Raw genomic sequence first — 12,816 nt, 5'->3', positions numbered from 1 at the left:
AAAAGGGGGAACGTAGAAGAATATCATGTAAGGAAAAATATCCTGAAAGTAAATTATATCTAGAAAATTTGTACTTTAGAAAATTAATTTTAATGCTATCAGCAATACACCCATGAAAAACACACATGGTGTCAAAACAAGCCAGAGGAAAATCATTTGGGCAAAAACGAAAAAGGATCCCAAGCCAAAATTTATTAACTTTTGGTTGAGAATATGTTTGTATATTTTCAGAAAACAACTCCAAGACCATGTGGATTCTGGCAACAGAGAGGAATTGACAGGACTACTCCAACTATGAAGACATAAGAGAAGCAGTCCAGAGATGGTAGACGCTGAGGACACCTTGCCATAATAGCAGACAGCAGCTGCATGTCGCTGAAGGTGGCCCAGGACCAAACCAGAGAGGGTCAGACCTGCATTACCACGATTTGTCCACCATCCGGATCTGAAATATCATTGCTGACATAGGAACTGTTTGACATTGAAATTGGGTCTCAAAAGAACTGGTTGCCCAGAAAGAAACTCTCTACAGACTGATTCATATGCCTTTCAGCATAACGATTATTGTTTGTCTCATTTTTTATTCTTATAAGTATATTTCCAGTAGGACATGATCTCACTCATCTGGGGGAAATGGTGAACAACATAGACTGATAAACAAGAACAGACCCAGAGATAAGGAGCCATGGGTCAGACCTCAAAGGGAGGGTGAGATAAAAGGGAAAGATCAAAGGACTTATGTGCACACATATGAGCCTAACCAGTGGTCAGGGAAAATAGGAGGTGGGGGCATGAGTGGGGATGGGGTGGGGGATTGGAATGGGGGATTGAGGACAAATATGTGATACCTTAATCAATAAAGAAATTAAAATTAAAAAAAAACCACACACACACACACACCTATTTGTGGCAAATCTGACTTTTTGGTGAGATTGGCCAAACAATTCTAAATATTAAAATGTAGTCCAAAAAGAGGTGTTCTGGAAACTTCTGACTTGTCAGTCTCAACAGCTAATCCTTCTCTCCCAGTGACCCCAGGCCTTTACCTCATCTAGTTCCTCCACTAGACCTTGAGTTCTCCCTCTGTGCCTCCCACAAACATTTACTGAAGGAAAGGAAGCCCCGCTTCAGAGTCAGGCAGAGCTTGATCAAGTGCTGGCTATACGGCGATGGTAGACAAGTTAATTTAGCCCTCAGCTGTGCTGCCGGGTATGTCCTAAGGCAGAGGCTGACCCAGCGTCCTGTGTTGGACATGGAGGTCAGTGTTGGGTGGAGACCCACTGCCGGCTCCCTGCTATCCCACGGGGGAGAGGGGAGGACTCAGACAGAAGGCCAGGAGCACTTGTGGAGGTGCAGAGGCGCTAGGGGAGGGTGTGTGCCCACTGGGTGGGGGCAGAGGGCAGGGGGGCAGGTACACCGGGCTGGGGTTTCTGTGAGGTCACAGAGGGCCACACCTTGCCCCCACCCTGAACGCCCGGGGGCGTGTCTGGGAGAAGTCCGCGCGGGATTGGCCAGGCCTAGAGCTGTAGCGGGCACGTGGGCGGGGAGTGGCGTCGTCTCCAGGGAAACCCGACGCTCTCGGGCTCCAGCACTGAGCCCAGTGGACACTGGCCAGTGGCCTGCGCTGCTGGCTGACCTATTGTGGTCGCTGTGAGCTCTGCGAGGCGGGCGCGACCCCTTGGCAGGGGCGCTGTCAGGATCTCGGCAGGGAAGCAGCGAGTTGTGGTGAGCCGTGTGTGTGTGTGTGTGTGTGTGTGTGTGTGTGTGTGTGTGTGTGTGTGGTGTCTCCGAGGGGCTGTGAGTGGTCCCACGCTCCCGAGGAGGAGTAGAGAGGAAATTTGAGACCCGACTTGCGTGTTTGGCTGTGAGTTAGGGGTTGGATGGGGCCTTGCACCTGCGCTGGGCCCGGCCGCCCTCGCTGCTGGCTCCTGAGCACCCCGGGGCTCTCAGCTGGCGCTCGACTGACCTCGCCACGTGGCTCTAACTTGTGGTCGTGGAAGGGTGGCCCACTGGCCCTTCCTGTGGTTTCCACCCCACGGAAGGGCCAGAAGACCCTCGGAGCTCTGGCGAAGATTTCCTGGAGATTCTAACAGGAAGGATGGCAGCGGAGGCCTTTGGACCTGGCCCGGTTAGGGGAAGCAGGGTTCCTCTGAGGCCAATGAGGCTGTGGGCAGTCAGTGGGCACTTACCAGAAGCCTTGGGAGCTACTGTGGGTCTCCGGTTTTGCTTCCAGGTTCATAGACGAGAGACATGGAAGGTGGTTATTCCTCAGACCAGCTGGAGAGGAAAGGCAGCAAGCCTACTCCCAATGAGGATCCAGGGATCTTGGAGAGCTCCATCCTCTTCACCAAAAGGTGTGGGGAACCTCGGGAAGGGAGGTCTGCAGCTGATGCTGAGGACCAGACTTAGCTGGGATCCAGCTTTGAGGCAGGTATTAAGAAATCGCTAAAAGTTATATTATCCCTCGGAAATCTAGTCTCTGGAAAAATAGAAAAACCCCAATGTTGTATAAACAGCCACCGAAGAAAATTACCATAATGGGCAACTGGGCCCCAGAGCCTGATCTCTGCACCTTCCATCTAGCCTGCCCACTCTGGGCTTGCCTGTCACCTCCCAGTCTTAGGGCATTTGCTTTACACCGTGGGGTTCCCAGTCCTGGGTTGACATAGCTTCTTCACAGGGTGTTGATGTGAGAGCTGATACTTGGTAGGCATATTTTGGGCCAGGTGCTTCTCTCAGATCAAGGAGCAATCCACCCTCTAACCCCACTCTGTTTGTCTCTCTCTCTTTTTATAAAAAATATCTCTCTTTTTTAAAAAAATATATTTTTATTGATTTTGTACAGAAAGGAAGGGAGAGACATAGAGAGCTAGAAACATTGATGAGAGAGAGTCATCAATCAGCTGCCTCTTGCACACCCCCTACTGGGGATATGCCCGCAACCAAGGTACATGCCCTTGACCGGAATCGAACCTGGGACCCTTCAGTCCCCAAGCCGACGCTCTATCCATTGAGCCAAACCGGTCTCAGCTAAAAAATATATTTCTTTATTGATTTCAGAGAAGAAGGGAGAAAGAGAGAGATAAAAACATCAATGATGAGAATCATTGATCAGCCGCCTCCCACACACCCCCTACTGGGAATCAAGCCCGAAACCCAGGCATGTGCCCTTGGTTGGAATCGAACCTGGGACCCTTCAGGCCGCAGGCTGATGCTGTATCCACTGAGCTAAGCTGGCTAGGGCTGTTTGTCTCGTTTATGGACTGAATTGTGTCCCCCCACCCCTGAAAAGCCTATGTAAAAACCCTAACCACAACGTGATAATATTGGGAGGTACGTGTGATAATTAGGATTAGGTGAGATCCTGAGGGTGGGGCCCCATGATGGTATTACTGTCCTTACAAGAGGAGACTAACAGCTTCCACTCTCCAGCATGTGAAAACACCGAGAACCGAGTCTTCAGGCACCTGACCCTGAGTTTCCAGCTTCCAGAACTGGGAGTAATAAATGTCTGTTGTGTAAGCTGCCCATCTGTGAGTTTGTTATAGCCGCTGCAGCAGCCTGACATGAGGAAGTAAGGAACTATCTGGTGACAGAGCCAAGTGGTCAAACTCGTGTGTACCTTGCCAGTTGATCATTTTCAGTGACCCCGAAGTGGGCCTTATAGCTGATTGGTTGCACAGTATGATTTTCTTATTTAACCTCAAAATCATTTTCATTTATTATTTTAGGGAAATTTTTGAAAATTTTTATTTCTCCTTTCTTACTCTCAGTTATCTTTCCTCCTCATTAATACTAATTTTTTAAATTTTATTAACAAGTCATATCTGTGCCATGTGGAAAATGAGAAAATACTGACATGTTAATTTGTCAGGGCTCAAACAAAAAACCACAGGCAAGTGGCTTAAACAACAATTTATTGTTCTCAGGTGTGAAGTCCAAGAGGCGTGGACAGGGTGTTTCTCTTTTAGGGTGTGGGAAGAGTCTGTGGCAGGCCTCTCCCCGAGGCATGTAGATGGCTGTCTTCTCTCTGTCTACACGTCACCTCTCTGCAATCCTCTGTGTCCCAACTTTTTTCCTTTTATAAGGACAATGATTACATTGGATTAGAGTCCAAATAAAGTCACGTTGTGAGGTTCTGAAAGGGTAGGACTCCAACACATTTTAGGGGGTGGGGACACAATTCAACCCATAAACACAGGTAAGCAAAAGAACAACAACAAAGCATATCTGAACCCCAGACTTCATCATTGTTGCATGTTGGTATCAATCCTTGGCTTCTTCCTACAGGCATATAACAATATGGAATAGAAATCCTTGTGTTTGTAGTGGCCCGGTCCCTCCTTGTTGGGCAGGCTTCAGGTCTCTGTGGCTTGTGGCTGGCATTTGAGGGCCAGCTGGTGGAGGGGGCTCGAAGTCTGAGTGTTCCTACACTGTGTGCAGCCTGACAACAGCACGGGTCTAGACAGACACCCAGGTGCAGCACCCTCCCACAGGCCTTCAGAGGGGGCAGGGGGCAGAGAGGGTGTGTGTGTGCTGGGTGACGCTGGGTCCACCTTTGAGTCAGGAGTGTACTCTTAGATAGCAAGAACAGGAAAGAGGCAAGCCCGCCCTGGCACACATTTTCTGCTCTGTCAAGCGTCCATTCAACCCTGCATCCGCCCTTCCTCTGAAGGGTCCATTCTGACCCTCAAGTTGCTTTTTAACTTGACCCGAAGCTCCCTCTCCTTGCTTAGCCTGTTCCATTGGTTCACCAGTGTCTGCCCAGCTCTGGGTGGTTGCTACATGCCATTACCTTCGTTAGACAGTCTTATAGTACTTTCCACTTCCTGGGCAATCACTATACTCTCTCTGCCTCTGTTTCCATTTCTGGGGAATGAGAATACCAACAGCCTTTGCCCTGGGGTTGTTGGGAGGTGCGGTGTGGTAGAGTGCGGTTCTCGGCACACAGTCACTCTGAAGAACTCTGGCCAGTTCGGTTCTTCCCTCTTGCTGCCCTTCATGCCGCAGGAACATTCCAGAGGTCCCAGAAGAGGAGGAGGAGGAGTCCCAGGCCCCCCTTAGGGAGCAGGACCTGAAGGAGACCTACATCCAGCTGGTCCAAGGTGTGCAGGAGTGGCAGGATGGCTGTGTCTACCGAGGGCATTTCGGGCTGGACATGAAGCTGGGGTATGGAGAATTCTCGTGGCCTACGGGTGAGGTAACTGGCTTCCAATGCTTCCTTCCCTCCCGGCTCAGGGCTCAGCCACCAGGGCCCATTTCTCTTCTTCTGAGAGGGGTATGATATGAACTCATGGTTGAGCAATAGAAGGGATGCCAGGCTAACATTTTTCCTACTCAAGAAATGCCTGGAATGGGCCCCAAGCTCGGAGGAGTCCCCAGACCTCCAGTGATCAGGACAGTGGCAGGCAGGCAAGCAGGAACCTGAACCCAAGTTGAGTTTCTGCCCATGAGTTTGGGTCACCAGGACATTCACGACTCCTGTTCAAATTCATTTCTTAGTTCTTAGCTGATTTCTCTTTTAACTGACATTGTGGTGTGCAGGGGTCAGACTGCCCTCTCACAGTGGTGAGCAGTTTGGGCACATCAACCTGTCCTCCCAATGCCAGGTTCTCCCCGTGAAGGGAGAGCACAGCAGGGGCCTGGTAGGGACCTCTGGACCCACCAAGCAGACGCTTGTACAGCCGTGGAGGCTTGTGAGCCAGAGGCCAGAAGGCAGAGGGTGCGCCACTCTCCAGCAGTTGCCTTGAACATGTTAACTGTACTGAAAGAACAGGACTGAGCACGTCCGCTCTGCTCATCAGATGAGGCCCTAGGTCTGTGCAGGGGCCCGGTGAGGGTAGATGGAAGCACGGGGACATTGGCCCAGTGCTGGGTGTGGCCAGCATCCTCTCATGCTGGTGGTTACTAGTAAATGCCCCACAGTCCTACACAAACAGTGTGCAGCGTAGGTTTTCACTTTTCAGTTGAATGGACTCCCCACACCATCGTACACATGGAATATTTATGGAAGGCAGGCGGTCCCCAGCCTAGGGCCTCTCTGCTCCTCGGTGTCTGGCCCTGCCGGACTCAGGAGGAGTAACCAGCAGACCCCAATTAGACCTGGTTGAACTGAAAAGGGCCTTCTTGGCTCTTGTAACTGGAAGCCCATCTGGCAAGCCCACAGGGGTGGCATCATGAACTCCTGGAAGAGAAGAAAAAACCCAGCAGGACCCTGTGGCCAAACCCAAATCAAGGCTAGGACTGGAGTCCTCTGGCTGGCCAGGCATTCCACATGTGTAGGGGATGGAGGTAGGGTCAATCCACTGACAAATGAATGGGGAGCCATCTCACTTGCCAGAGGAAAGAAAAGGGACAGGAAGCAGACAACAGTGGATCCCCTTTGTGCAGAGCATGGACAGTCGACTGACTGCTGCCCAGCCCGCCTCTGCTGCAGAAGGCAGCAGTCTGACACACATGACAGTCAAGTCTGGTGATTGGACATCACATTCTCTGTTTCTTCTGGGGTCCCATTGGAGGGAAGGCTCTGATAGTCCCACCCATAACACAGAAAGAGGCCCCCATCCATGGAGGAGTTTTAAATCAAAGCCAAATCCATGTTCTTAACCAGAGCCCACACCCTTCCCCCCAGGGCCACATGGGTGACCCGGAGGCTGCAGCCCCCAATTCCTGGGCCAGCCTGCTGTCTGTGAACCTGACTGGAAGCCAGATAAGATGAAAGCTGAGCCCAGGCAAGAGCTCCTGAGGGGAGACAGGTTCTGCCTAAACCCAGAGTGGGCACTGACCCCATCATGACCTCTCCCTTTCTGACTCGGGATGTCTTGGCAGTTCTGACACCTCCTCCACTCCCTCACCTGAGCCAGGCAGGAGGGAGTGTGGCCATTGGGGGGACTGACTGCCTGGCACCCCCTGTGCATGATTTTGGTGACCATGCTCTGTCACATTGGCCACCAAACTTGAAGGGGACCCTGTGGCCAGGCACCCCGAGAGTTTATAACCTCATTGGTCCCCATTCATTCTGGCCAGACTTGGTGGGTCAGCTGGGAGGGGTCCTGTAAGGGTCTGGGTGGTGAAGGGCAGCTTCTCAGACATGCCTGTCACAGAGCTCTTTGTTCACAGTCCTACCATGGGCAGTTTTACCGGGACCACCGCCATGGCTTTGGCACCTACATGTGGCCAGATGGCTCCAGTTTCACTGGCATGTTTTACCTCAGCTACCGAGAAGGCTATGGCACTATGTACATGAAGGCAAGGCTCTTCCAGGTGAGGGGATGGGGCCCCAAGAGTGAGTAAGGGGCAGGGCTGCCGCATTTGCAGATGAGAAGCAGGGTCACCATAAATCCATTTCTTAGCACCCTTCAGGTGGCAATGATGGTTAATTTTTTTTAGATCTTCATAAACTCATGGATTTTAACATAGTTGGTATATTTCAATCCCTTGCCACTGTTACGCTATTTGATACCCAGATTGTTCCACCTTTGGTCAGGGAGTGCCTCTGTGGTTTAGCTCTTGAGATTTTGACACAGTTCCTGCAGGTTTCTGCGATGACAAGTAGTTTTAAGATCCTTCATGCATTTCCCATCCTGGACCAGAATTGACCATTTGGGGAGCGTGGTCCTTTTAGTGGGACACAGTGTTTGGGGACCATAGTCTGGGTGCTCCTTACTGCCTTGTTGGGTGATTGTTATTTTTAGGCCTTTTCAGTAGTAGATCTAGAGGTAAATTTCTTTCTTTCTTTTTTTTTCTTCCTTTTCTTTGTTAATCCTCCCTCAAGGCTATTTTTTCTCCACTGAATTTTAGAGTGGAAGGGAGGGGGAAAGACAGAGAAAAGACATGGATTGGTTGCTTCTTGCACATGCCCCAACTGGGGCTGGAGATTAAGCCTGCAACAAAGATATGTGCCCTTGACTGGAATTGAACCTGCAGCCCTTCAGTCCCAGGGTTGGTGCTCTAACCACTTAGCAAACTGGCTAAGGCAGAAATATATTTCTTGATGAGAAAAGACATCACCCGTTTCTCCTAATATTTCCAGCTGCAGTGTGGAAGGGTGGGGCTTTCACTCACAGCTCTGCTGCTGTGTCTGCCTACATTTCTCTTGGTCCTAACAATCTCAACTTCTAACTATTAACATTTATCATTTGCTTTGTCTCATAAAATATGTGTAATGGTTTTAGGATAACAACATAGCGTCACTACCACCATCATGGTTTCTGAAGACAGTTCAAGATTCCTTGGTTTTCCATTTGTCCCCCAGCCTGTCCACCAGGGATGTAGGGTCAAATCCTACAGAAGGATTCCTTTCTGGGGCTAATCCACCACTGGATACAGAGCCACATTCACTTGTGCTATTTTGCTTTCATGGTTTAAGAGTCTATTGTTCAATCTTGCTTTAATTTAGTTTTGTAATTATGTACAAAACTGATATTTTCCTAGTCAAATCTAGCAAACGGGTCCACCCAGAGTAGCGAGGCTCCATCCTTTTCTCTAACATTCTAAACCCTCCCTTGTCATTGCTGATGTTTTATCATTGCACCTACAAAATTTGAGTAAATATGCATACATGTTCCTGCCCCTCTCCTCAGGGCAGTTCACAATCCCTCATTTCTTGTGGTCTTGAGGGATGGATGGCAGCATGAACTTGGCCTCCAGAGAGTGTTGCGGTCATGGCCTGCTCATGGATCCTGCCATGTTTGCTGGTGACCTTTAGAATGTTTTCCTTGAAGATTCTTTGCTCGAAAATAAATACTGTGGCCCTGGTTAAAGCACCAACCTGCGCACCAAAGGGTATAGGGTTCAATTCCCAGTCAAGGGCACATACCTCGGTTGCAGGTTCACTCCCTGCCCCCAGTCAGGGTGTGTACAGGATGCAACCAATGGATGTGTCACATCGATGCTTCTCTCTCTTTCCCTCCCTCCCACCCTCCTTTCTCTGTAAAAGCAGTGGAAAAATATCCTTAGGTGAGGATTAACAAAAAATAAGAATGAAAAAAAAAAAAAAAGTAAGCAATGTGGACCCTGAGAAAGCAGATACCTACTAAGGAGGGCTCCTGGTGGCTAACAGGGCTCAAATTTAAAAATACACACGACGACACAGAGGCCTCTCATGCAAACTGCACTTCAGGGAGAAGCATCTACACTGAATGCCTATCTGCACTATTTCTGCCATCTGAGCCAGCCCTTATAGAGGAGTCCTGGAATACTATTTCAACCAATAGGACTGAGGTTTTCACCACTCAAATGGAGCAGTGCAGCTATATCCCCATCAACATCTTCACTGACCAATCAGAGCATCTCCATTCTGTCCAATCAGGAAAGTGCTTTTTGAACCAATCAAAGAGCAAGAAATTGGAGTCCTTATTTGCAAGGGGACAGACCAACCAGGGACCAAGGGCGGGGACTTCTGTCTGTTAAAGCACTTTCCCTTTCTACCAAATGATGAGTTTTCCTGGCCTGCTTGAAACAGAGCAGCTCACAGCCTGAATAAAGTGTCCTTCTTTTCTGCACCCCAAATTTGGGATTCCTCTTGACTTTGTATTAGCACCAATGACGATTGGTTGACAACACATACCAAAAGCAGAAAATTTAAAACCTGCAAGAAGTAGCATCTGTGGACACACCTTCTTTATTTAACCATTGGGTGACTGGCAGAGTCTACATTTGTGATTATAGTTCTAATGACAAGATATTTCCTCATAAAAATTCCCCTGCCCTCCCACAACCTCCAGACATCCATCAACACCATTGCAGGAAAGATCAGGTCCCTGGAACTGAGTCAGTCTCTGTGCTCCCGGAGGGAACTGTGCTGCCAGACTCCCTTGTTCTGGGGGCTGTATTGTCACTCATAGTTTCTCATTTGTTCTTCCTAGCTGTTCCATCTCCATACCTGGTGAAAGCATCCAGAAAAGCCCAGGAATGGCTACATTCTGCCAGGTTTATGGGCAGCAAGGGTCAGCTCCTCCTCCTCCTCACTCACACCTGCTGGGGTTTGTCTGACCTGGAGCCTGGCACCTCACCCACAAGCTGCTAGAGCACCTGGCCTGGGCCCCCAGTGTTAGAGCTGTGGGGGGTTCCCTGAAATGAGCCGGTCCTGGCATCCCACACATTCTTCTCTACCTTGAGACCCCTGGTCCTGTCCCCACTTTCTGAGAAAGGTCCCGCCCGCCCCTGACCACCATATCCTCTACCGAAATGTCTGTTTACTACACATTTGCTGTCGGTCCCTGTACCTGGGACATAGGAAGCCTCAATGGATATTTGTTGAGGAAATGAAGACATTTATTCTTCTTCTTCTTTTTTTTTTTTTTTTAATATATTGATTTTTTACAGAGAGGAAGAGAGAGGGATAGAGAGTTAGAAACATTGATAAGAGAGAATCATTGATCAGCTGCCTCTTGTACACCCCCTACTGGGGATGTGCCCGCAACCAAGGTACATGTCCTTGACCGGAATCGAACCTGGGACCTTTCAGTCCGCAGGCTGACGCTCTATCCACTGAGCCAAACCGGTTTCGGCAGACATTTCTTCTTTGATTTTGAGAAACTGGTGGCAGAGTACAGCCCTGCTGAGTCCTCCTCTGCCCTGGCGGGACTTGCTTTTCAGGGGCTGTACAAGGCAGATGAGCGGTTTGGGCCAGGCATTGAGACCTACCCTGATGGCTGCCAGGATGTGGGGCTGTGGTTCCGGGAGCACCTGATCAAGCTGTGCACGGAAATACCCTGCAGCTTCTCCATCAGCTGTTACCCGGAGTTCGAGGGCTTCCTCACGCACTCCCCTGTTAAAATCAGCCTCTCTGAGGAGGAGACCATGCACTGGGACCTGCATGAGGAGCAGGACCCATTTTTCTATGACTATAAGCAGTTGCTGCTGAATGACGACCTGAGTCTGTCCCCGGAAGTGTACCTCTACTCTACCGACAACACTCACATGCCCATTACCCGCTCTTTCCGAAGAGAGTTGGACTCCCGGATCTTCCTGAATGATATCCCTCCATTTGTTGACGACGGAGAACCGTGGTTCATAAAAAATGAGACCCCTTTGATGGTCAAAATGCAAAAACATGCTTACAAGTTCAGGTAATCAGGGCTGCCGTTCTGTGATGTCTGGGGGACCTGATGGCCCTGGCGCCCAGGGTATTTGTCGGATTGACGTAAATAGGCTTCTTTTTTTAACGGACTGGCACGGCCCAATGATGAGTGGGAGGGCTTGTGGGTTGGGACATCCCTGCATGCGGAGGGCTGTGGGGGCGGGGGATCTATCTGCTGGCCTATTCTGAGGGAGTCTGCTTGGTGAGAGTGGAGCCAGGGCATGGAAGAGGGTAAACACCTAATTCCATGGAGCTGAGTCACACCCTGGTGCTGGGGCCTTGTGCATGTTTCCTCTGCGTAGGTCAGAGCTAGTGCTCCACATCTGCAGACCTGCGCAGGGTCCTGCCTGTGATTAGATGGCCGTCTCTGCACAAGGGCCACACAAAGAGTGGGGCTGTTATTACCATGCTGTCTTAATATGGATCTGGCCAGAAAGCCAAGGATGGGGGAGCAGGACAAGAGTGGGCTAGGGGCCGGTCAGGCCTCTGGCTTCTCCAAAGATGACCAGGAAAAGACAGAGCTGCTCTGCTGGTCTCCAAAGGCACCCCTACTCCATAGCCCTGCCATAGGCAGCATCAAAGGGAAACTGATTTCTTAAGTAAAATTTTCAATATTTTAATCCTTTTCTTTAATTGTCTTCGGATATCACTAAACTGTTTTAGAATGCATGTTTGTGAGCACAGAAGGGTATTTATGCATCTGTTCATGCACCCATCCATCCATCCATCCGTCCATCCATCTAACCATCCATCCACTCACCCATCTATCCACCCACTCATCCACCCACTCATTTATCTATCCATCCATATTTATCCATCAATCCATCCACCCATCCATCTGCTTCTTCACCTATTGATGCATCCACTCATCCATTATGCAAATATCAGTTGAGCCCATAGTCGATGAAAAATATTGGGAACAGAAGCTACCATAAAACCGCAGGTTCTTGACTGTGAAGGAGGTTATGGGCACATAGGCTTCATTCTGTATATGTGGTGAACGGACCATGGGACTTGCATGCCCTCTACTCAAATAGTAAAGCAAAAGGGCAGAGCTGGGATGTGGTTGCTTGGTGCTGAGTGCCAGGCCTGTGTGTGTGCTCCTTGCAGCCTCTGCTGCCCAGGGCAGATGCTTAGCCTGAGCATCTTCAGCTGCAGGCAGTGTGCCACCTCCACGCTGACCATGGCTGAGCGGGAGGGGAAGAAAGAGGGCTGAGCCATTCCGGGCCCCGGAAGGAGAAGAAGCGATGTGGGAAGGAGGGCTCAGGATGGCCCCTTCAGTGGTGGCATTGGGTCCACTGAAGCTCCTGTGTTGCCAGGAACAAGAAGGAGCACTCCAGCTGGAACATGGGCGCTATCCTGGAGGGGGACCGGAGCAGCTTTGCATGCCGTGGCCCCAAGGAGCGGCTTGCCAGGGAGATGATCCTGAAGGCTGAGGAAGGGAACTACGACTGGATTTGTGGGATCCTGAGGGACAACCTTGCCAGTCCTGACGTGGCCGACGCCCGGGGCTACACAGTGCTCGCTGCAGCCGCAGTGAGCATCCCTCCCTCCCATGCTGTGTGTGCTGCAGGGCTGCCCTGCAGGAGCACTGACCCTTGAGGCCCCTGGGGATGGCACCCTCAAATGGGGGGGGGGGGGGACATTCCCTCTCCATTTGGTGAAGCCGCAGTCCTCCCAGACTCGAAGTGTGACATATGGGGTCAAGTGGAGTGAGGGCACATGCCTTGGTC

At 50.4% G+C, this 12,816-nt stretch overlaps 1 protein-coding gene across 1 annotated transcript in view; it reads left to right on the top strand.

Moving 5' to 3' along the window:
- Window positions 1-1,392: 1,392 nt before the first annotated feature.
- Window positions 1,393-12,816, top strand: part of ANKMY1 (ankyrin repeat and MYND domain containing 1) — a 38,525-nt gene continuing 27,101 nt past the window's right edge. The window contains exons 1-6 of the mRNA XM_045575753.1: window positions 1,393-1,725; window positions 2,234-2,354; window positions 5,011-5,200; window positions 7,120-7,263; window positions 10,600-11,072; window positions 12,403-12,619. Of these exons, the coding sequence (XP_045431709.1) occupies window positions 2,251-2,354; window positions 5,011-5,200; window positions 7,120-7,263; window positions 10,600-11,072; window positions 12,403-12,619 (1,128 nt within the window). The 5' untranslated portion in view covers window positions 1,393-1,725; window positions 2,234-2,250. The remainder of the gene's footprint in view (window positions 1,726-2,233; window positions 2,355-5,010; window positions 5,201-7,119; window positions 7,264-10,599; window positions 11,073-12,402; window positions 12,620-12,816) is intronic.

This window comes from Pipistrellus kuhlii, unplaced genomic scaffold (assembly GCF_014108245.1).
Source record: "Pipistrellus kuhlii isolate mPipKuh1 unplaced genomic scaffold, mPipKuh1.p scaffold_m20_p_7, whole genome shotgun sequence".
In the NCBI taxonomy this organism is placed as follows: Eukaryota; Metazoa; Chordata; class Mammalia; order Chiroptera; family Vespertilionidae; genus Pipistrellus; species Pipistrellus kuhlii.
The sequence above is the reverse complement of the archived record's forward strand: the minus strand, read 5'-3'. Positions and strand labels throughout refer to the sequence as shown.